At 25.6% G+C, this 25,119-nt stretch overlaps 1 protein-coding gene across 3 annotated transcripts in view; it reads left to right on the top strand.

The window, feature by feature from the left end:
- Positions 1-4,699: 4,699 nt before the first annotated feature.
- The window catches only part of LOC145832236 (dual specificity tyrosine-phosphorylation-regulated kinase 2-like), a 34,762-nt gene continuing 14,342 nt past the window's right edge, over positions 4,700-25,119 (top strand). For 2 of the 3 annotated variants that reach the window (XM_082939567.1, XM_082939560.1), the window contains exons 1-6: positions 4,735-4,755; positions 5,733-5,940; positions 8,181-8,369; positions 14,389-14,436; positions 16,226-16,639; positions 21,880-22,008. In XM_082939567.1, the coding sequence (XP_082795693.1) occupies positions 5,788-5,940; positions 8,181-8,369; positions 14,389-14,436; positions 16,226-16,639; positions 21,880-22,008 (933 nt within the window). In that variant the 5' untranslated portion in view covers positions 4,735-4,755; positions 5,733-5,787. Of the gene's footprint in view, positions 4,756-5,732; positions 5,941-8,180; positions 8,370-14,388; positions 14,437-16,225; positions 16,640-21,879; positions 22,009-25,119 lie in introns of all 3 variants that reach the window. The other variant, XM_082939572.1, reaches the window with a different exon arrangement.

Here is a 25,119-nt window from a genome sequence, read left to right as displayed (position 1 = left end):
AAAGCGTTTATATTAGACTGAGACTGATTTTTTTGATGGTCCTAACCATTTTTTGTTTTTGTTTATCTAAAATTCAATCCTGTCCGGTCTTTAAAATCAAAAGAGAAAGACTACCTTCATCCAATTTTAATTTTTAAATTAGTATTATTAGCAAAACCTTAAGTTTTTTCTTGTTTTTAACTTTTTAATTGAAACGTAAATAAATTTGCAAATATTTCTCTATTAATTACATGTATAACAATCAAAAAGCTTAGAGTCAAACATTGTTAAAAACTTGAACAAAAATTTGTTTAACATTAAAATAAACTAGTACAGAAAATAAAGTAAACTTTCTTATATATTATTAAAAAGTTAGGTTCAAAAAATTAATCTAAAACTTTACAGAAAATAAAAGTTTCACAATTAACTTATGCAAACTATCGCTTGGTTTCGCATATTGCTTTATATAACCCAAAAGTTCTAGCTTAAAAAGCAAATTCAAGCAAAGCACAATCCTTGTTCTAACGACAATCATTCTAAAATAAGAAAAAACTTAAGTAATTTTTTGACTTAAAAATATTGATCAAATTTGTTTTTTAAATGCTTTTAATACTTTTGAAATATATATATTTTAATCAATTTTTGTACTTAATTTTTAGTTCTTAAACCATTTTTAGAAAAGTCATAAAAATAAGCTTTTTTTAATTTTTAACAAAAATATCTTTTTTTACAGATCAAATTAGAATTTCTTGATTTTTTTTGACTAAGCAAGAAGACTCTAATTAAAGAAGAAAAGTGAAAAAAAATGGCCTTAATTTAGAAAATATTAAGTTTATGAAAAAAACGAATTTACTAGCTTATTAAGTTATTTCACTAAAGAATATTAAAAATATAATTATAGTTTTCGAGATATGCGGAGAACACAAAAAAAATGTCCAACTTTTTCTATGGGCTCTAGCACCAACCCAAAAAACCAAATCTTAAAAAAAAAAGTTAATTAATTTTAGCTGTACCGTTATGCTATTAAATATTGTAAAAAAACATTTATTAGAACAAAGATACTGTTGTGTTTAAAAGTTTTTAAGTCAAGAAATCAACTCAAACTTTTTTTTTTTAGAATGATTGTCATTGTTCTTAAATAATAGTATTTTAATTAAAACCGAACTAAAATTATCCAAAGCTAATAATTGCTAATAGTTTTTATTATTTTTTTTATTAATAGAGGTCCTAGTGAAGCAAATTGATAGGAATTTACAACAACATCTTGCAAAGTACTTATTTTGTCGAAATCTAACGTCGTTTTTTATATCAAACTATTAAGAACAAAGTTTTACTGATTTTTTTATTCTTTGTTTTTATTGTTTGAAGTACTTATTTTTTTCATAACCATATAAAAATGTGTTTTATTTTTTCATAAAGAAACGACTTCAGTTTAATAAGTTAAGTATTTACAAAATGTTATTGACACAATTACATTTCAGATATTTTGAATTTCTTGCTTTCTAAAACATCTTTACTTTTTAAATTTTAAATATAATTTTTTTTATTCATTATATTTAAAACAAAAATCGACTAAAATAAGTTAATTCTTTAAAAATATCTAAGTTTAAAGGTTTTAACATTAAAATTATATACTTTTTGCCTTAAAGGTATGAAATCAAACGGCCATGCGAGGTCATCTTCATCCCGTTGTTGCTTTTTATAACTCAAGTTTTAGTATTTATATTTCAAATATTTGTTTTTTATTTTTGTAGTTTAATTTATAGTATCCTTAATTTGCGTTGGTATGATTTCATTTAAAAAATTAAAACCATCATAAACAAAGATAAATAGTAATGTAATTTTACTTTTATCTAATGTTTAAATTAAGTTTTAGTAAAGAAAAACTTTTTTGTAAAATAACTACGTCACTTTTTATAATCTTAATTAAATACTTATTTTATTTTACATAAGTATAATACTGACACGACTTGGTTAAATTTATTAGTTATTCAATTAGCTGGTCTAAAAAAAAATAATATCGAAATTGTTTAGCTTAAACATAACTATGTACTAAAAGTTTTGGTTAAACAACTAAATAAGTTTACAAAAATATACTTCATGAGACTTTGATAGTCGTAGTCCTACTTTAAAATAAAGTTCTGACTAGTGAACTTTTTAGCTTTTTAATCAAATCAATAACAGTTTTGTTGCTATGACGTCAGTAAAATTGTTAAACTTCAATAGTTGTAAAACTTAAATATCAAATATATAAGTTAAAACATTATAATTTTTACTTATTATGACATATTATAAACTTTTGATATACTTTAGTATGAAAACAAAGTAATAACTCAATAAAGTAAAATCTACTAGTGTTTTTAAATTAGATTAATTTTAAAACATTTATTTAAATAAGGCCTTAAGGGGGGCCAACATTTTTTTACATGAATTAGAAATTATTTTGGTAATTACCTTGCATGATGTTGCACAAATATCAAGTTGAAATTATACAATGTTCAATGTCTTTTTTAACCATATTTTTAGACTAAAAATACAATGTTTTTTTAAAACAGATATAGTATTACAAAATGTATTATCTGAAAGCCCATCTTTACTTTTAGTTACAAATATTTAGAAATTTGTAGTTTGGTTTAAAAAATGTATAATATAGAAATACAATCTCTTACTTAAAAAGTTATTATCTTGTTTACTTTTTAAATAATTAAATAACTATTTATGTATTTACATAGGTTGTGTAAAACATAGTTTCTATTTAGTTTTAACATATTTTTTTTTATGGTAAAAAAACATCAGTCTCAAACTCTACCTCTTGCAACAATAAACGTTTTCTGGGGCTATTGCGCTAAAACATAGATTTTTATCCTAAATTTATGATTGATAAAGACATCAAATATTATATTATTTCAAATTGATATTGGTGAGACATCATCCTAGGTAACTACCAAACTTTTTTTCATATGTAAGTGTTTAATTGATCTTTTTTTAGTTATTTTACTACTGTAATGACCAGTTTACCAAAATTCGTTTTATCTTAAGATATTTTTTAAATATTAATATTTTATATAAGCTTAAAATAATTTTAAAGTTTTTAAATGGAAAAGTATTAATTTTAATTTTTACTTTATTTGAATTTGCTTTAAAAAAAAAAATACCATTATTTATTACTAAAATTTTTCCCTGCTTACAAATTACTAATTATCCACAAATTAAATTTCTCTGTCATGATATGTATTATTCATAATTTTAAATATATATGCAGAATTTGTTTTAGTTTTTCAAGTTTTGTTTTATTAAGTTTATTGTCAATAAGAGTAAATCTTTTCAAAACATTTTAATTTTTAACGTGCAATAAAATTTGTAGATTTTTTAAAATTAGAATTGTTTAATTATTTATTTAATGTTTATGAAAAAAATCACCAAACAAATTAAATTGTGTCCTAGACAGATTTAAATGTTAAATTCTATATAATAAAAACAGTTTGCGAAGTACTTTTCCTTATTGAACTGCAAATGCTTCTGTGTGTTTGTTAAATTCCATTAGAATTTTGTGAAAAAATAATAAATGCAAAGAAAAATATAAGAGATTATATGTGAATATTAGGGTGCTTTTAAAATAGGTAACTTTTGAATTTAATTTTTTTTTTCACTTGTGGAATAATGCAAAAACCATATGTGCAAATTTTCAGCTGATATAAGCAAATAAAGAAGCTGTTTTAACTTTTCTAATAACAACCCCAATGCAAACTGTATGAGATCCAAAAAATTTAACCTTAGAATTTTTAGCTGAAATTTTTTTGACATTGTGCACAATTTCAAAAATTTTATGATGGTATTTCTTATTAAAAAAAAGGAAGTTCAAGAAAACTTACAGAAATAAGTAAAAAATACTTGAAGTTAAGAATTGCCTCAGTAAAACTTTCCTTAAATTGTTTTAAATTGTGCACAATGTGTTATTGAGATAACTGGCCACATGAATAAAACTTTTTTTTATCTATTTATCTTATAAATTTTTAATTTTTTCAAGTTTGTTCCGACAGAATTTTCTTAATATTGCAAGTAAAATTTCCTGGAGTTTGAGGTAGTTATTTCAAAAAACGTAGGAGATAATAGATTTTTAGTGATTTCTAGTTATTTACTGTTTTTGTGTTTGCGCCCCCCTTAAGAAACCTATTGTAGTCTCCAAATTTGACCTGTGATATTTCAAAAGTCATTATGAACTTTTAAAATTTGTAAAAACCATCTTGTAGCTTGGTTAAAACTCTATAAAATTAAATAAAATTGCGAAAAGTGTTTAAACCCCCTATGCCCTTAAATCCTTGCTTGATTCACTCTTCAACGTCCAGGAGCTATTTTTTAAGCCAGATGGATGACTTAATCATAATAAAAGATTTGCTTTCAAAAAAAAACTCTTCGATAAATTTATTGACACCATTTGAAGAAACTTAATTTTTTTTTGATTTTATAAATTGCTGCGTTTCCAAATGTATCAATTATATTTTAGCTTCAGCAGATGCTGGCAAAGACTTAGTTTTAATAATAACTTTTTATATTTACATAAGTACTGATAAGTTATGTGCAACTTCTGCATTGAATGCTATGATTCACCACCTGAATGCTATGATTCATATGAATGATATGTATATTGGTGAATAACTAGCTTTAATGAGGTTGTTTCATAATGATACCTACCTGTAAGTAGTAGCTAGATTTCTGATGCTTCACATCCACAAATAACACAGGTTCCCAAAACGGTCTGGGCAGCAAGCTTTAGAGGTAAGCTATTCCAATAATTTTATTTTAGTAAACTTTAAAATACAATTTGAAACCATTTTAAGGGGTACTCGATACGTTTTTAACATAATTGTTAACAATAAAGCTTTGAAATACCAAAAGTTTTTGTATAAAGCACCAAAATAATATTTATGTTTTTCCTTTTTTTTTCTGAAACTTTAGTATGAACCCTGTATATAATCAATTGGTTATGATGATGTTTTGTAAGTTATTGATTGAAAAAAAATGTTAAGCCTTTTAAAAGCATTAAGGAGGCCTATGATATCCAATCTGTTATACTGATCTTTTAGAACGCTGCTCCTGCACTTAGTTTAGTAGGTTTTATAGTAAATACTTTGCATAGATGCTATAAACCAGTGGTTTTCATAGTGTAAACTGTGCAGTGCAACTAAAACGGCAAAAATTGACTACTTCACTAAAAATCTATCTTCTCCTACGTTTTTTGAGATAACTACCTCAAGTTTTCAGGACATGTTCCTTGATATATTTAGAAAATTCTGTCGGAAGGAATTTTTATAAATAAAAAAATAAAAATTTTATATAGAAAATAAACAAAAAAAACAGTTTTTAATTAAGTTTTAATTTTTTTATTTTTTAAAACTCTGTTTGGACAGAATTTTTTAAATATTGCAAGGAACATTTCCTGAAAATTTGAGGTAGTTATCTCAAAAAACGTAGGAGGAGATAGATTTTTAGTGATTTCTAGTTAATTGCCCTTTTACTTTGCGCCTCCCATAAGGATCCTATTGTTACCTCTGACTTTGACGGCCTATATCTCAAAAATTATTTTGAATTTTTAAAATCTGTAAAAAGCATCTTGTAGCTTAGTAAAAACTATATATAATAAGATCAAAAATCAAAAAAAGGGTGTTTACCCCCCTATGCCCTTAATTAGTGTAAAAAGCCTTTAGTTTTAATTTTTTTAATCTGAGTAGTTTGCAATATTTTGATTTTTTCAGACAATTTGCACAAGCTAACATAAAAAAAAATATTTAAAAGAGATGAGTAAATGTAATGGTTAGTAATAAAGAAAAAAGAATGTTAACCAAAAACATGTTAAGTATGTATGGTCCATCTACAAGAGTTCTTGCTGAACCATCTAGCCACCATGTACCTCTTCCACCAATTAAGAACGGTGGAACAGGTGATGTAGCTAATGCTGTGCAGGTTAGATCAAAATTTTATAAATTGTTCATGTAATAACTGTTAATTGTGGCTAAACTTTTATTTTATTTGTTAATGTTTTACTACCTATTATGTAAAATTTAATATAAGTAGTAGCAGTAAAATAATTTCACAAGTACATAAATTTACTGTTACATATTTGTTATACAGAACTAAAACACTTATTATTGTAATACTGACTTTTTGGTAACTAGTATTTGGTAACTAGAGTTGCCAGAATTCTAAAAGAAAGTAGTACTGACTACTGATTAAAGAATGTTAGTATATTTTAATTTAAAATGTTATGTTTAAGTATTTTTTTGCCATTTGCTCAAACTAGTTTAGTAGTTATGCTTATAACTTAAACCACAGGTTATAGTTGAAGTTTACCAATTGGAATTCTTAGATACAGGGTTGCCAAAGAACCTTGCATTTTTGGAAAACCTTGAATTTGACAATAAAGGCTAAAAACTGTAATTTTAAAATTTTGAAAAAAACCTAGAGTTTTAAATGATAAATGACAAAATTTTGATTAGGTACAAAAAGTCATGTATAATTAATTTTTGTATAATTTAGAACTTTATTTATTATAATACACAATTAAAGTTGCATTAAAGTGTTTATCAAATATTAATATACTAATTTATATAGTTTTTCACATTGAACTTAATTTTGAAATAAAATTGAGGAAAAAAAATTATACTTTCAAAAAATCTGGGAAAGATTTTCAAAAATCTTTTGGCAATCCTTTAGATGTCGACCTTGTAGATAAAATTAGAAAAATTAAAAAAAAGTCCTGTAAAATTTTCAATATATTAGTTAAAACATGTGATTGTACTACTTAATTTAACTGCCTGCTAAATAGTGGATGTCTATTTAAAGGAGTCTACAAAGCATTATTTCACTTCAATAGGTTCTTTCTTCATATGCTTCAAGCTAAAACTATTTTTGAAAATTTCTTAAAATGTCAATTTCTGTCATTTTTAATGCTTGAAACTATAAGAATTAGTTCTTTTTAGTAAATTATTAAGAGCAATTGGGGGTCCACCTTGTTTTTTTAGTTGTTCTTATTTTAGAGAATCTAGGCTATCAGATATTTAAAATTGCTCAACAAAGTTTAAAGTAAATTTTGAAAAATAAGCAATCAAAGTTGGTGAGCTCAATAGGTTGAAGGCCCTAACTAAAAATGCCAAAAAAAACTATCTCACTAAAAGTTTTCATAACAGAACAAAAATTTCATAACGCCCTCTTTGAAGAAATTAAAAAAAGCAATAGCCCCCTTAAATAAAGTTTCTCAAAAAACTTAATTACGCCTAAAATCTTTTTTTTCTCTTCATTATAAACTCCAGAATATCTAGTGTAAGTTTTAAAACAACCCATAAATACACCTAAAACCTTCCTTTTGTGTTTTATTATTTACTTTAGAATATGTATTGTAAGTTTCAAATTATGACTCCTTTACTAGTCACGGACCTCTTTGGCCTCTTTGCAGCTTATTGCCCCCTAAATTCTAAAATAACCCACTTTTGGAAACCTTTGTCTACAGGTTTGAGTGGGGTGTCTTTAAAGATGTAATACAACTAGCAAAATCATAGTATTTAATTGCCTTTTTAGTTTGCACCTTCCATGAGTACCCTGAAAAACCTAAATTTGCTTATTTTTTTAAAGCTAATTTATTGTTTGATAAAGAAATATGATTTAAACTGCTAAAAAATACTTGGCATCAGAGTTGCTAGAATTTAATAAAGAAATCTACTTGAATATGACAACTTGTATTAAAATAAACAGCATTTATAAAGTATTCAGTGTTCAGTTAGCATAGCAACATTTGCATTCTGGCCATTCTACTTTAGCTGGGCCTGTAATACAGCATCTAAGAAGCTTGAAAATAGCACAGCTTTGCTAAATTAAATTGCTGAAAATTTATTTTTAAATTAAAAACAATAAAAATTTTAACCATCTTAATAAAAAAATCTGTGTTTATAAATCTAAATTGTGTTGTTTTTAACATTTATGTGTTTGTTATTGTTCTAACTTAGCTTGATCAAAAACTTTTTTTGCAAATCAACTTTTTTTGGTTATTATCACAATAAAAAACAAGCTTTTGTATTACTTTATATACTTGAAGTTTTTATTTTAGGTTCTAATAATTTATATCATAGATTTTTATTTTTTTCACACCTAAAGTTTCATAAAATTATTTACTTGTCAAAGGAACATGCTAAAAAAATGTTATGATCTAGGTGCAACAATTGTATGAAGGTCAGAAACACCCGGAAGGTACTAGCAACAATTCAACAAGACATAGAAGTACAAAAGCAGTTAATAGTAATCAGCTATTAACGACAGGCAAAAAAATAATCAACAGTTATAGCAATCATTACACCAAAAAAAGGACTTCTGGTCTTCCATTAGTTCAAAATGATGCAAAAGTATATAGTTTTGTATAGTTAATTTTATTAGTATTACATTTTTTTTTTGTTTTTAAAATAATTTAAAATAAATTTAAGTGTTTGATTAAAACTAGACAACTCTAGTGTCTTGTAGCATGTATGTAAAAGTTATTATAAAAATGTATTGATTTAGTTTTTTATTAAATAAAAAAGCCGTTATAAAAATGAAAATAAGTAGTATTAGAAACGTTTAATGATTCAAAAAAGGTAGAATACTAATACTTTCATCTAAGCAATTACATGAATGAAGAAAAATGTTTTAAAACTTTATAAAGTATTGTGTAGTTTACAATCAGGGTTCATATGTGTCAGGCTAAATAAACTCAGATAAAAATAAAACTCTACAATATAAGATTAATCTGTAAAAGTTAAGGTGAACCCCCTTATGGCCTTAAAACGTAGGTGTTTTTAATGAAATAAGTATAAGCAGCTGCATTGAATCAAACACGTTTTGTTTAGCTTTTTAATTGTTATAATAATTTTTAAAATAAATATTTTTCAGCATAGCATATAAATGTTTCATTGCTATCACTGCATCAAAGTATTAAATAGTTTACATATTTTAAATAAAATTTTCCAGATAGTTGTATGTTTAGAAATTTACAGTTGTAATTATGTTATTGATAATGCATAAATGTTAGTAAGCTTAATTTAAAACTTAAATTGGCAATTTGCAAGCAATTTTTAAACAAAGTTTTTATTTATGATAGACATATTTATCTACTGCAATAATTTTATTGCAGTAGAAGCACTCTTTAACTCAATAAATTTTAAGATTATATACATTTTACTAAAAAAAATACTCAAATCAAGTGTAACCTCTAGAAAAATCGTCAGTAGCTAAAGTTTTTACTAAAATAAAAAACTACTTGAAGTCTTAAGATTAATAAGTAGTAAAGACAAAAATGCTTATGCTGTAAACTTGATATAAAAATTTATAACTTGGTTTAATGTAAAAAGTAGCTGATTTTTAGACAAACAAACAGTATTAATAGTACTAAAATTAAAATTTATTTAATCTCTGGCAGTTTTAATATTTGCTAAGTAGACATAAGTTGGTTTTTCTTACTAAGACAGACTTAATCTTATATTTGTGCTCATGCACTGCACACTAGTCATTATTTTATTTATGAGCTTGCACAGTAGGTTGCATCTGTTGTCCCGACCCTCAAGTTTCTAACCAAATTTTTTTAGTGTGGGAAATTACATAAATAAACAACACATAAAATATTAGCTTCCTAGCTTTTACCACCATCGTTCTTTTTACATTTTTATGAAAATAACCCATATGTAAATTGTATGGTACCTTAAAAACTCAACCATCAAGTTTTTAGCTGCAAATTTTTGTACATGTAGCAATCATCACAAAAAGACATACTACGCGTTTTAAAACTATTTGAAGATAATTTTATGGAAGCATTTTTTGGTTTTCTGTACTTTTTTTTTAATAATTTTTATTATTTTATAGTTTTTGAGAAAATCAAAAAGTGCCTTCATGAAAAACTCTTCAAATCGTTTTAAATCGCTTACATCAGCAACAAATTTTGCTTTCTTTTTCGTTATCCAAAATACTTGTAGTTTTTTTGCCCTCCAAGGTACAAACTGTCTATATGTTTATACTCTATACCAGTGGTCTTAAAAATTTTAAAAACTGTGCACATTAAATTTATGTAAAACCAATTCTGTGCACACTAGACTGTATAATTTTTTTTTATTAACCAACATAATTTTCTTATGTTTTGAGTGTCTTAATATGTAATCAAGTTTTTAGAGTTGTTAGATAATATTAAAAATTTTTATAATAGTAAAAGACGAAATAAACGGTATTATAAAAATATTATATTTTTTAATCCTACTAAACCTAAAGTTTCTGTGTTCAGTAGAATAATTTCTATACATGCTAGTCTGCTCAGGTAGCTGTCTAAATTGCACGAGCGTACAAAATTGCACAAGTGCACAAAATTGCACAAAGACATTTTTGCACAAGCAGACAATTTTGCACGGGTTAATTTTTATTTTTTTATTAATTTAACTTCATTCTTTTTTTAATTAATTTTTTTTTACTATCTCTGTTACCCCTAACCCTTACCCTCTGTTGGTAAGTTTTTTGTTGTTTTTTTATATTAATTATTATTATAATTTTTTATTTTTTTTGCTCTCACTATTACCCCTAAACCCTTACCATCGGTCGGAAGTTTTTTTTTTAATTAATATAATAATAATTATTATTATTTTTTTAATTTTTATTAGTTATTTTTGTTTTTACTATCACTGTTACCCCTAACCCTTAACCTCGGTTGATAACTTTTTTTTCAATTATTAAATTAATTTTTAGTTTATTTTTGTTTTTCTGTTTTTCTGTACTTTTTTACTCTCGTGCAAAATTGACTCTTGGTGCAAAATCGTCTTCTTACAATTTTGTTCCCTTGTGAAAATTTGGCTTTGTGCAATTTTTGAACTCGTGCAATTTTGTTGTCGTGCAGTTTAGACCCGTTCCCAGTCTGCACAAGTACTCACTATGAAGACCACTGCTCTATACAATTGTATAATATTTACACTCAAATACTTTAAATGAAACACAATGTTTTATCTGATATTATTGTGTTACTGACTTTATAAAGTAAGCCAGATCTTAAGTCAGTTTGTTAAAAAAAACAAAACAAGCCAAAACGTGCTTAAATAAAAATAAGTAAGCTTTATTACGTCATGAAATTGTTTAGTTTTAAGCAGATTCACTAAAATGGCTTAGATTTTCAAGTTAAAAAAATATAGCTAGAAAAAAGTTGGCAGTTTCTGTAGTGTACTTATATGTTACGCTTAATTTTGATTTAGTTAATAACCTCCTTTTTCTATGTTTCGTAAACTATAGCTGTGTTTTAATTTTTTTATTGAGGCTAAAACATTTCTTCTATTGTTAAAGTCTACATTATTATCTTTCAGTTCCCAATTTTATTTCGAAATCTTGAGTTATGAAATTTATACAATTACAATATTTTCAAAATTATGTGCAAAATAAACTAAAAATATATTACATAGCAAAGGCATAGAAAAGAATTTTTCTGTGCATAAATCAAAATTTTACTAATAAGTATAAATGTGCCTTAAGTTTTTTAAAATTTAATTAGATATTTATTTACAAAACGATTGAAAAAAAATATTATAACCGCATTACGTCATATAAAACTTTGAATATTTGACTAAATAGTTATGTTATTTTATTAGCATTTTTTTTAAAGCAAGTATTTAATCAGTTTATAACGTTTTTTAAAGCAGTTTTTAGCAAAAATTTTCTTCAGCCTAGCTGGGATAAAATATAAATAATATTTAGGTATTTAAATTATTTAAAAACTTGCTTAAGATGTTAATGTTAAGGATGTTAGATGTTTTACAAGTCTGTTATTTATTGAAGGCATAAGGGAATAAAATGTGTTTGTTGGTCATATAGTTTTAATTATAGTTAATTTATCATTTGATTTTTACTGTTGTTTTTTAGTTTAAAGTATTTTATAAAATATAAGCGATCAAAGTTTGATTGTTTTATAGGTTACTTTTTGAAGTAGAATACTTGAATGGCGAGAAATGACTATACCACTATAAGTTTACACCCTCTGACAATTTTTGTAAAATTATTAACTAAATTTCACAGTTTTATTTTTATAAAATGTAAAAATCTGTAAAAGGAATTGAAAATAAAAGTACAAGAAGTTTCAAATTTTTTGGTTTTAATATTTTTCAAATTTAAAAAGTTTGTTAAGACAGCTTTTCTAAATATTGCAAGGAACACTTTTTCTAAAAATTTAAGGTCTCTTGCTCAAAAATCAAAAATAAAGAAGTTTTAGTGATTTTTAAATTTTCGGAGAAAAAAAAAAAAAAGGTCCGGTTTATATGTTTGTATCAGGAACAAAATAGACTATATTTTGAAAGTTTATTGAAATTTCTTCTATAAAAACTGACCTAAATTTCTTAATGTTTTCATTTAGAGCCAATGTGTTTTAAGTAAAAAAAAACTACCCTATGCCCTTAACAATTATATTTTTATGAAAAAATAGTGCACTTTGTTTTGTAATTGCTTTTAGTTTCGTCGATTAATTTGTTTTTTTTTAGATTGCAGATATTTGTATGATAAGAATTTATCAAACCAACCATATGCATATGCTATAAACGCGCATGCATTGATTAAAGCGACCTTTCCTTGATTACTGCGATATCTTTTCTTGAGCAGTTGTTGCTGCTTCTCTTAGTGAGAGCATTTCATGTGCTTTATTTCATAATGTCTATTGAGTATCTTGTTATATGTAGAAAGAATTGGTTTGTTTAAACTTTACTTTAAGTTTAAGGTGTTTTTGGATTTTAAAAAGACTTATTCTTTGTGTTGTTATTTTTAACACCGGTGCTTTGAAATGTAGTTTAGTTAGAAAAAAGGTGGACTAAGAAAAATATTTGATTTTAGTTTGAGTTGTTATGATTTTAGTAGTAAAAGTTTATAGTATATAATATTGTTTTGACTCATTTTAATTAATTTTTGGTTTACATATTTCGTTTAAGTTTTTGAAGTTAACATGGTTGCCATACCATAGAGTTTTTTTTTGTAAATTAGCATGTAATTTACATGAGCGAAAAGAAAACAAGCGTTAAATTAGGCCACTAGTTTGTTAACTAATTATACATTATATATATACATAATGTTAAATCCGACTGTTATAAAACTATATAATATTTGTAATTAATAAGTCTAAATTAGATAAAAAGTAGTAGTACAAAATAACATAACAAATCTAAATATAAAGCCACTTACATGAAAATCAAGAAAAACTGATTAAAAATATTTAATCGTTACTAATCTTTAAAAAAACCATATTAAACTTTTTCTAGTTTAGACTTAATAGTTACAAATACTATATTGTTTTATAACATTCGTATTAAACATTATGTAATGTAAATATTATTAACCATTAATCTACAATAATCTATTTTATTGTATTTATTTTAATTTCCATAAAAACATATAAGTATACCTACTTTAGCTTCTGTTCTTTCCTTACAGTATTTATTTTTAACAGCGCTTCGTTGAAGTGTGTTGATCCATTAACACACAGAAACATGTGTTAGTGTAATAAAAAAATAAATACTGTTTTATTTATTATTATTATATATTTTAGTAAACTTGTTTCGCTCGGATCTTTGTTAGCACTAAACTTATGTTTTTGAATAGTTAAAAATAAAGTATTAAGTTTAAATCTAAAAAGGTTTTAATGTAGTTATTTTAAATGTTACTGTGGTGTCTACTAGTAATATTATACTTTTGATATTTTACAGGCAGTATAAAATACTGTTTTGTTATACACTTAAACAAATAAATTGTTGTTGTTAGCTTTTAATTTTAAACGTAACAGTTAGGGGTCTGAAGACAGTGTTATGAATATATAACATAAGATAAATAACTAATAATGTTTTTTTAATTAATAAAAATATACATTACTGATAAGCCATTTTGAGTTATCCGAATTTTATAATAAATTCTGACTACAAAGTATGTATTTAAAACTGTTATTTTTAAAAATCAATAAAAAACCTTAGATATGAACTTTTATGATAACTTTTTAATAGTAGTTACTTGTTTTGAGTTTACGCTATTTTGTAATCCCAAAGAAATAATTGTTTTAGAACCTTGTTTTAATAAAAAATACCTTGATCAGTATTTATAGTCAATAATTCTTAACTATGAAATGTCAGTAAATTGCTATTAATTATGTTTTTATCAATTTTTTAAGAATCTCTTTTAATGAAAAAGTTTTATAAATTTAAGATTCGAAGTATTAAGATAACCATTATAAGTATCGTTCAACGAAAGTTAATTTATTATGTATTGTTTATTTGATAAAAGTTAATTTTGAGTGTGTTTTAGTATGTTTTTAGACTTTAATTGTGCTAGTATATGTTTCAGATGATAAATTATTTTGTTCAAGTCAAAAATTGAAAAAATATACATAAATTTTAGGTTCAACAGTTGTACGAAAGTCGAAACCACAACCGAAATTTAAGCAATGTAAGTTTGGATTATTTTTCTTGAATTTTTTTTTTATTGTTATTATTTCTACTAGGTCAGAACAGTACAACAAGTATTCAACTAAGTCCTGCCTAGAAAGCTTTGTAGAGAAAATGTTTAAGTATTTTTAAATTTAAATGTCTTAAATAAATCATAATAAAAATTAAGAATATAAAGTTTACCTTGTGATACAATTTTTAAACTAGAGAGATGGGGTAAGTTCGTTTTATTTAGAAATTTAATCTTACTTTTTACATAAAATACTAAGCTACCAGTTGTTTTTACAGTTGAAAAAAAAAAGTAACTTTTGAGATATAAACGATCAATGATAGATACTTTGAATGGTTTTTTTATAGGAAATGCATACTAAAATGGCGAACATCGACCATTTACTAAAAAACTATCTTCTTCTTCAGTTTTTGAGCAATAGTTTTAAAACTTTCCCAGACTAATGTTAAATAAATTTTGATCAACTTGCATATTTTTTCTTAAGACTTTGTAAACAATTAACAAAAAAAGATCGATTTTAAAAAAAAAATCTGGTCATTAATTAATTTTTTTTCAAAAATCTGCTTCCTAAAAGTTGTTCGTAATATTTAAAAGAACTTTTCTTAAAAGTTTTAAGTCAATTACTTTAAAGTTGAAGGTGGAGATAAGTTTTTAAGGAATTATTTAAACTTCCACGAAAATCGACCTTCGTTTTTTTTCTTCCATGTGTTGGATTTGTTTTTATTTTACAAAACTGGTTATATCTCAAAAGTTCATTGATTTTTCTTTGTTCTTTAAAAAGTGTCTTATAGTATATACTCTTAAACTTTCAAATAAGAGCTAATGTTACTTTTCATAAAAAAAAGTTGGTCCCCCTATGGCCTTAATATTTAAATTTCGTTAAATTTGATAAGATCACAACAGCAAAGTTGAAGGAGTATAAAAATTGTGTTGGTTTTAAACTAGTAGAAAAAAACTGAAGTTTTTTTTTAATTTAGAAATTAAACTCATAATTGTCACTAACTCAGTTTACTCAGATAGTTTAAATCTTTAGAAAAACTCCGGTTGATTCAGGATATTTTGATTATAATGTTAGCTTCTAAACAGTTTTATTTTATTTTAATAATTTCAAGTAATTTTGTTTTTGAAAACTCTATATTTTTGATTTTTATGCAGTTATATATATATTTAAGTTTTAAGCATTAAATCCTGGTTATTACCATTAAAGTTATTTATATACCACTTACTTCTTCTTTAGTTTTAAGTTATTTTTTAACTTGTGCTCGAAAGTCTTGATGATTTAGAGTAATTTGTTTCTAAGAGTAACAACCATGTAAAAGCTTCAAGTTTTCTTACTTTTTGGATAGTTTTAAAAAATATAAAACAAAAGTACTAATCAGTTTTTTTGTGTTGATAACTATAGTTTGTATCATTACAATGCATAAGAACAGTTAGAAACACTTGTTTATTTTATAAATTATAGGTAAATTTTCAACTTCTACAGTTTAGGCATAAGTTTTCCTTATGTCAATCAATAAAATGATGTCAATTGATTGATTTATTTGTAGTTGTTTTGTTTCCTTCGTTTCATGAAACACCAACACTTATTTATGTTTTGTTTTATGAACTCTTTATTATTCAAATGGAATTTCATACTCATAAACAAAGCAACCTTTGTGTACTCTATTAAATGCTTTAACACAAAGTTGATTGAAATTAAAACCAATCAGCCCGAAATAACTTATCTAAGGTATTTTAATATACAGAATAAGTAGATTTTATAAATATTACCATTTTATAGGTAAAGGAAGGAGGTATGAGTCATATTACAACAAATAATTCTTGTCAAAATAAAATTAACGTACAGCAACAAAACCAATTAAGTGGCAGTTCCAAAGCTAGTTTGCTTAAATCAAACACACGTAGCAGCCCTACAACAACTATTACATCTGCATTGGTACAGTCGTACATGACGCCAGAGCAAGCTATGAAGCAGTACATGCACAAACTGACAAGTTTTGAGCACCATGAGGTATTCAGTTACTCGCATGTCTACTTTGCCGGCCAAAACGCTAAGAAGCGACAAGGTATGGTTGGAGGAGGTAGTAATAACGGCTACGACGACGAGAATTGCTCTTACATCCCTGTATCACATGACCACATTGCTTACCGGTACGAAATTCTAAAAGTAATTGGAAAGGGTAGCTTTGGACAGGTGTGTATAAATATCTTAATCATTTTATTAGTAATTCTATATACATCTACCAACTAGCTTACAAGTCTTACTCATAATTTACTTCATTATTTTTGTTAATTTTTTTTGGTGATATAGACATATAAGTATTAATAATTTTTTTATGTTTTGTGTTATCATATGTTCAAAATATTGAATTAGCAATATGTTCGTTAAAAAATATCCGAACGAAACTAGTTTAACATAAGAACAACAACAATTTGCAAAGTACTTGCTTTATTAAAACTGTCGTTAGTTTCTCTTTGTTAAACTAATAACACAGCTCATCGGGAATACCATATTTAAATTACATATATACACACTTCTATAAAAATTATGCTTATAAGTAACTTATACAGTAATTTTTAATCGTTATTGACATGGTTACTTATATCTATTATTATTATTATTATTATTATTATTATTATTATTATTATTATTATTATTATTATTATTATTATTATTATTATTATTATTATTATTATTATTATTGTCATGATTAACTTTATCATGATCATTATTATTGTCATGACTAACTTTATCATGATCATTATTATTGTTATGATTAACATTATCTTGATCATCATTATTATCATAATGATTATCATTATCATCATAATGATTATCATTATCATCATCATTATGATTATCATTATCATCATCATTATGATTATCTTTATGATTATTATTTTTATGATTATCCTAATTATTGTTATGATTATCATTATCATTAAAAAATAATATATTTAATTTTTTTACTATCATTGTTACCCCTAACCGTTACCCTTGGTCGGTAACTTTTTATTTATTGTTATACTTTTATTTATTTTCTTCTTTTTATACTATCAATGTTGCTCCTAACTATTACGCTTGGTCGGTATTTTTTTAACATTTTATTTATTCTTTTTTATTATACCCCATCGCTTACCCTTGTTCGGTATTTGTTTTATTATAATTTTTTTATACTCTCGTGTAAAAGTGACCCTTCGTGCATATTTGACCCGTCCCCAGTTTGGACACTTTTCTTAAATCTCAAGTTAGTTTTTTATTATTTCGGGTTAATTAACAGTATTTTTTTAATATATGGCTCTTATTAATTTGTATCAATAATCGTAAAAATTCAGGCCAAATCAAGCTACTTTCCTCAGTAATAAATAATAATTTAATATAAAGAATAAATATAATAAAGTCTTTTTTGATTTTTCAATTTGCACATGTCATTAAATACATTTGTAATGTTAGGCTATTTTTCTTAAAAGGACAATATAGTCATAAAAACTCTAGGTAAGCTAAAATATGTCTTCAGCTTGAAGATTTCTTGAGTTTTAGAGTTGGAGATTTTGAGTTAGTGTGTTGGCAAATAAAAGTTTAGGTTTTTCTGCAAGAAAGAATTGTTAGTAAATAAACTAACTGTGAGTTCTTATTTATTCTCTGCTTACATTTCATTATTTGCAACCTCATAGTTATTTTGTTTGATAATAGAGTTAGTATTTTTATTGTTGTGTATATATTCTATTAGTGACTTTCAGCACTATTTTAGTGATAATTAAGGTTTAAGTTTTCTGTATTTATAAAAGCTGGGCTATTTAGTAATTTTATAGTTGTGTATAGTCTATTATTGATTTTTAGTAATATTTAGTGATATTTAAGGTTAAAGTTTCTGTAATTATTAATTAATGTTAAGTTTTATTTAAAATCTTGGTATTAATATTTCTGTTGTTATTGATATTCTTTTATTCATATTCACCTACATATTGATATTCACATTTGATATTTATAATTTATAATTGTATATATTATATATTGTTTATATTATAACCCTCTGCTGTTATATTCTCTTCTACTTTGTATGTTTCTTCTTTAGTAGGTACGGTTTCTACAGTTGAAGGTTTGGTTGTAGCTGTGTGAGAATCTGCTAACAGCTCGGAGTTACTTTGTTGATCTTGTCTACTGTAACTCGAAGCCTTATCGGCCGAGTGTGCACGCTTCGTGTGCTTCCTGACCATACCAGAGATGCTGGATGACGAAAAGGGTTTGAGTTTCCTGGTATTAGAACTCATACGTCAAGGTATTAACCAAACGTAGAGTTCTCGTAATGAAATCTATAGCAATTAACCGAGTTAAGACTCAGTAATGCAAACAGTTAAGAATTTACCGCAATTAACCGAGATAGAACTCAGTAATGCAAACAGGTAAGATTTCTACCGCAATTAACTGAGTTGGAGCTCAGTAATGCGAACTGTTAAGATTTCACCGCAATTAACCGAGTTTGACCTCAGTAATGCGAACAGGAAACAAAGTATGGTTAATCGAAGCTCGTCTGGTATTATGTTGACCACTTATGGTGGTCAATTGATTAGTATCTATTTAATTAGACAAAAGTTATTTTTGTAATAAAACGTTAATTTCCTATGCTTTAACTTTAGAAGTTTAAATTTACTTAATTATACCTTAATATTACTAAATAGAGAATTAGCAAACTAAGTTTATTTTACAGTTTCTAACAATAATACGATATAAAAAGAGACACTCACACACGTGCAGGTCAGAACCCAAAGGTTGGTAATATCTCACTAGATTTTACTCGCGATTTGGTTTTAAAAGGACCGAATCGATCTATGGTTAATCAGATGGCTGTCGCCTAGGGGTGGTTTCTAACTCCGGTAGTCGTCTTGGGTTGCAACCGAATCCCTGAATTGAACGTCTAAGCGGAATGGCTAAGTGGAAACTGCCTCTTCGCTGAATGAATATACTCAAAGCCTTCTGTGAGAACTTGCGTTAAGTCAAACGTCTTCGCTGAGTGTGTAGTAAGAATGTCCAAATCGAGCGTCTTCGCTGAATGTGTAAGTAAATGCCCCGCGCCCTTACCGCGACGTTTGGTTTTGTGTGGAATGGCTTGCGTAAAAAAAGGTTACTCTCTTCTCTCGGAAGCAGTGTGAAGCAGGCGCAATGCTTACAATATATACTTTTAATGGATATGAGTATGAGACACTGTACACGTAGTCAAGAGAAGGGTACTGGCCAGAGCCATGCAACTATTAGAAAAGACTTTGAGGCAGTACCTGTTCCGCCTTCAAACTGAAGATATATTTTAGCGTACCTAGAGTTTTTATGACTATTTTGTCCTTTTAAGAAAAATAGCCTAACATTACACGTTAATAACTATCCAACTTTGAAATCTTATATCAGTTTTTGATTATAGCTTCATTAAGCTGTAACAAGAGTCTGTAAGCTCGGATTATAGTGTATAAGTAAGATTAACTTCTAAATATAAATATAGGTTTTTCCTATAGCTTTACAATATATCGTAGTTCAACTGTCATTATGAAAAATTCTTCATACCTTTAACTTACATTATATTGGTTCAATGACAATTCAAATTCTGACATTTCATATTCATAAACATACTTTTAAGGGATCACATCTAAAAGAGTAATATATATATATATTAAAAAAAAGCTCCTGTAGTTCTAATTAATGAGACTGTGATAGAAAAAAGAAAAAAAAAAGTATTTATTAAAAAAGAATTTTCAAATAACTAATAATTACTATATTTTAAAACTTATTTTAGTTATATTGTAAACTTATATAGATTGTAGGTTACTTAAGTAATAATACTTGTATTGTACGGTTTTTAAGTACTTTTAATCCAAACTGTTATTACTTAAGTAATAATTCTTGTATTTTATGGTTATAAAACACTTTGAATCCAAACTATTACCATAATTAAATTTAAACTTAACTTTTACTAAATGATGTTTAAAGCTATTCTATACTAATTATAAAAACTAGGCATAACAAATGAGTGTATACATTGTATTCTAAAAGAACTATGCACAAAATAATAATAATAAAAACTCTTTGCTCTAGAAAATATCTTAAATGGAATCAAAACCTTTTAATAAGAACTGTATTTAAGAGATCGATGTTTAAAGAAGTGTTTAATCTAAAATGAGAGTTAGCTAATGGAATTTCAAACGATAAAACACTTATAAAAAATAACAATTTTTAAAAAAGAACTTACAAAATCAATACAAACAATAACTAAGTTCAACTGTGGAACTAACTTTGGAAGGTCTAATCTCGAATCTCTCTACAAACTCTCCGTAGCTGGTTTAGGTAGCTCTCTTCTCAATTTTATTTAACAATACATTAAAAAACTAGTTTTCTTGGTTATTTATTTTATAATATTCAATATTAAACTTAATAGAACAGCAAGTGAAACTGGGTGTTCCATTACAATATCTCAAAAAATTGTTAAAAAAAAATTGTAAGTAGATATAATTATTAAGATTATAGTAAATACTTTATTTTGTATTTTTTAAAAGAGAAATTAACAATAACACAGAGTCATAGAAATTTTAACTTGAAATTTTAGTCGTACAAATTTGAATAGTCGAGCACCCATTTATACTACATGTGCTAACTGTTGTAGATTATGCTATGTACTTCGTTAGAATGCCCAATAAGTAAGAGTGAATTATATAACTTCATAAGCTCGCGCTAATTGGATTAAATTTTTATTTGTCTTTTATCAAGCTTTCTGTGTTTCTTAATCTCACCTTTTAACGAACATAGTACTAAACAGTTCATAACATAAATGTCCACCAATATATGTTGATAAGGTGGAAAGTGTTTTATATCAACGGTGTCCACCAATATTTCAACTATTAGCTTAGTTATTAAGCTTAAACTTTATTTATTGATTCTTCAACTTTTATGAATATATATTTATTGAATATTTTTTTTCTACAACCTAACTTTGTAATTTTGAAGTCTCAAGTTTTATTTTTAAAAAGTATCATAAAATTTCAAATTTTTAGTTTTTGCATAATGCATAAGAGTATAGACTAAATTTTCAAAATTTAAAAATATGTGAATATTTTTAAAAGTTACCTTCTAACCTTATTTTATAAAAATTGGTTCATTATCCACTTTTTATTAGATTTTTGTTGTCAAAAATATTTTTTGAAACTTTATGTTAAAAGGAGTCATTAAAACTTTCTCTTAAAACAACTGAAAATGTGTTTTACTTAAAAAAAATCAACAAAATTTAATTATTATGTTGTAATTACAAAAAGTAAATCCTTCTAACTTTGTACATCGTTCTTACATTGTCTGTACCTTTTTTGGAAATAATAAATAAAACATATTATCTTCGAATCATCAGAGTTTAATTTATGCTTTTATAAAAATAGATTGGTGTTTAAAAAACAATTTAGGTAATAAAAGCGTATGATCACAAAAATCAAACACACGTTGCGCTTAAAATTGTTAGAAATGAAAAGAGGTTTCATAGGCAAGCTGCAGAAGAAATCAGGATATTGGAGCACTTAAGAAAGCAAGACAAAGTTTGTTTGCTTTTCGTTGATATTTATTAAACGGCTTAATTTTTCATTTTAAAAGTATTGTTTTATTTAGTTTTTTTGTAAAATACGTTTTGTGCATAACTTATAAATAACTCATTTAACATTTTCAAACTATGACTCTGTAGAGCTGATCATATTTTATAAGCAGCGAAACGTCGTCAGTCAAATAAAGTTTTTGCTTAAAAAATAGCTGGTTAAAAGTTCATCATGATAATATTAAAAAAAAATTATTTAGATAAAATTGGTATCATTAACTCAACATGGTTGAAATCACAGTTTTTTTATACCAAAATTAAATAACAATACCGAATGTATGTAATTTACGTTATTTCATTTACTTTTTTTTTGTAATTTTGGTTTTTTATTGTATCTCTGTTTATACTCCTTTTTATCTTTTTAGTTGTATGTTTATTAAAGTGTTAAACAATTATTTTAAACTAATGTCAATACCTTAAAACAAGATTGATAAGTTCTATTGTCGGAAAGAAATTTGTTATATTCAAAAACCATTTACAACTTGAAATCACTGTACTTTTCATAAAATTTGTTTAATATATGAAGCATTTTAGTTTATTCAGTTCTATGTAAAAAGTTAAATGAATTGTAAAACTGTTTGAAAGAATGTTAAAATTCAAATAGTTTATGATATAATTATACCAAGTTATAAAAGAGCGAATTGTTTACACTAAAATAAAAACAAAAGCAAGTTGTTATATTGTTATTAAAGTTTATCTTCACTTTGCGGCTGTTTTTGGGTGTAACTTCCGTTTTTCTTTTTCGACTAGCATCGATTCTAAGCTATAAAGCTCACCTCGAACACACCTCTGATGAACTTTGAAGTCATTCTCAATGTTTTGGTTTTGACACGATATACATTTATACAAGTGATCGAAAAAAGCACTACGTTTGTATTTTTCTTTATTTTCAGCAGCTCTTCAAAAAATTTGACGCAATGTATCTCCTATATAAGAGATGCGCTGGTCGAAAAAGTATGTACAGTTTTTTTTATGACATATGCGTCAAGTATTTCTAAATACTTGCTTTTAATATTAAAGTATTCAGACATTTTTTGGAGGTATTTGCTGGTGTTATTTTTACTCTGTGTTTCAAAAATATTTTTTAATGTTTTTGAAACCTTAATAAACAATCTTCTTAGTAGACAGTTGTAAAATACGAATGTTGACCGGTTTATGAATTTTTACTAGTATTAGTATTTTGTTCCTATTTGAAAATTAAATAGTTAATTTTATGTGTTTCAAGAAACTTATTAATTTTAGTTCGTATAAGTTTTTCCAGATATTGATTTTTTTAGCAGCGTTTTTATAAATTTTAAAGTTTTTCATCGAAATTAACAAAACTCGTACATAAGTTTAATGCTCTATCTAAAAAACAATACTTCCACGCTTTTGCGCAAAAACTTGTGTGTTGCATTAGCAGATTGATATCTGTTGGCTTTCTATAAACATTTGTGTGGAGTCTGTTTGAAACTAGTTTAACTTTTGTATCTAAAAATGGTAACTACCATTGACAGGTCTTACTGGAAAAAAATGTTAATTTTGAATGCAGTGCATTCATCTCGTGATATAAACTGTTTTAATCTGTGTTATTTTTTAAGAATACTAATGTGCCATCAGCATGCCTAGCGTAAAAAATTAGTTCTTGTTCTGATGTTGATGTTAATAGTGAGTTTTCTGGGTAGGGTTCTAATATGCACGAAGACGATTTTACACGAAGGGACACATCTTTGCACGAAGACACTTTTGCACGGCGTATTGCACGAGGGGTCACTTTTGCACAAAGACACTTTTGCACGAAGGGTCAATCTTGCACGAAGACACTTTTGCACGGATTGAACAATTTTTTATTTATTTTTATTCTTTCTTAATTTATAATTAATTTTTTTTTACTGTCACTTTTACCCTAACCCTTACCCTCGGTCGGTTTTTTTTTTTACTTTTTTTGTCCTTTTATATATATTTTTTATTTTCTTGTTTATTTATTTTTTTACTTAATAATTTTTATTAGGTTTTTTAAAATTTATTTTCTACTACTGCTACTCCTAACCCTTACCCTTGGTAGATAATTAAAATTTAATTGTTTTTCTAATAATTTAATTTTTTTTCTTTCTAGGTTGTTTTTAATACTTTTTTCAGATTTTTGTTGTTATTTATTTTTACTATCACTGTTACCCCTTACCCTCGGTCGGTACCTGTTTTTATTATTTTATTAATTTACCTTTTTATTTTTTCAAGTCTTGTTTTTTTTTTAATTTAATTTACTTTTTTTTTTTTTTACACTCGTGAAAAAATGACCCTTCGTGCAAAAGTGTCTCTTTATGCATATTTGACCCTTCGTGCAAAAGTGTCTTCGTGCATATTTGACCCGTTTCCGAGTTTTCTTTTGATGTCACAAACGATAAAGAAAAATACAAACGTATGACATTTTCAATCACTTGTATTAATATATACCGTGTCAATACTAAAACATTGAGAATAAGTTGACATAATAAAGTAACATATGATAATTATAAGTTAAAAAGACTAACATACTTTATCTCTATAGAGATATGTTAAAAGTATTGTATAAAGTGCTAAGGTATTTTATTGTTATATTTCTAATTATATTTAATGACTGTATTGCTACATTGTTTTTTTACTACCATATACTTTAGTTGAATTTTTTCCGGTGCATAACTTAACTGCGTTGAAAATGTTTAGCCCTCAGAAGTAACCCTTTTACTAAAAATAACCTTACATTATTGGTAATTATTCTAAAATGTTTGTTAAGAAAATTTTTGAGAAAGTAAGCCTAGTGTTTTGCTTTATACTTTCTTAAACAATTCTGTATACTAATCCACCTTTTAGTCAAGTCTATAAGCTCAAAAAAAACATTATGTATAAATTAAATAATCACTGTTGTAGTCATTACGTGACAAAAAAGTCTTCAAGTTCAACTTAAGATCTGTGATCATGATCCATGTAAAGCATGTGCCAAAAATCCTCAAAAGTTGAATTAAAGGTTTATTCGAAAAACTTAAGAATAATGTATTTTCAGCTTATTTGACAACCATGATTGTGCAAGTGACTAGGTAAA

The sequence above is a fragment of the Thalia democratica genome, chromosome 1 (assembly GCF_965202585.1).
Source record: "Thalia democratica chromosome 1, ktThaDemo2.hap1.1, whole genome shotgun sequence".
Taxonomy (NCBI): Eukaryota; Metazoa; Chordata; class Thaliacea; order Salpida; family Salpidae; genus Thalia; species Thalia democratica.
The sequence above is the reverse complement of the archived record's forward strand: the minus strand, read 5'-3'. Positions and strand labels throughout refer to the sequence as shown.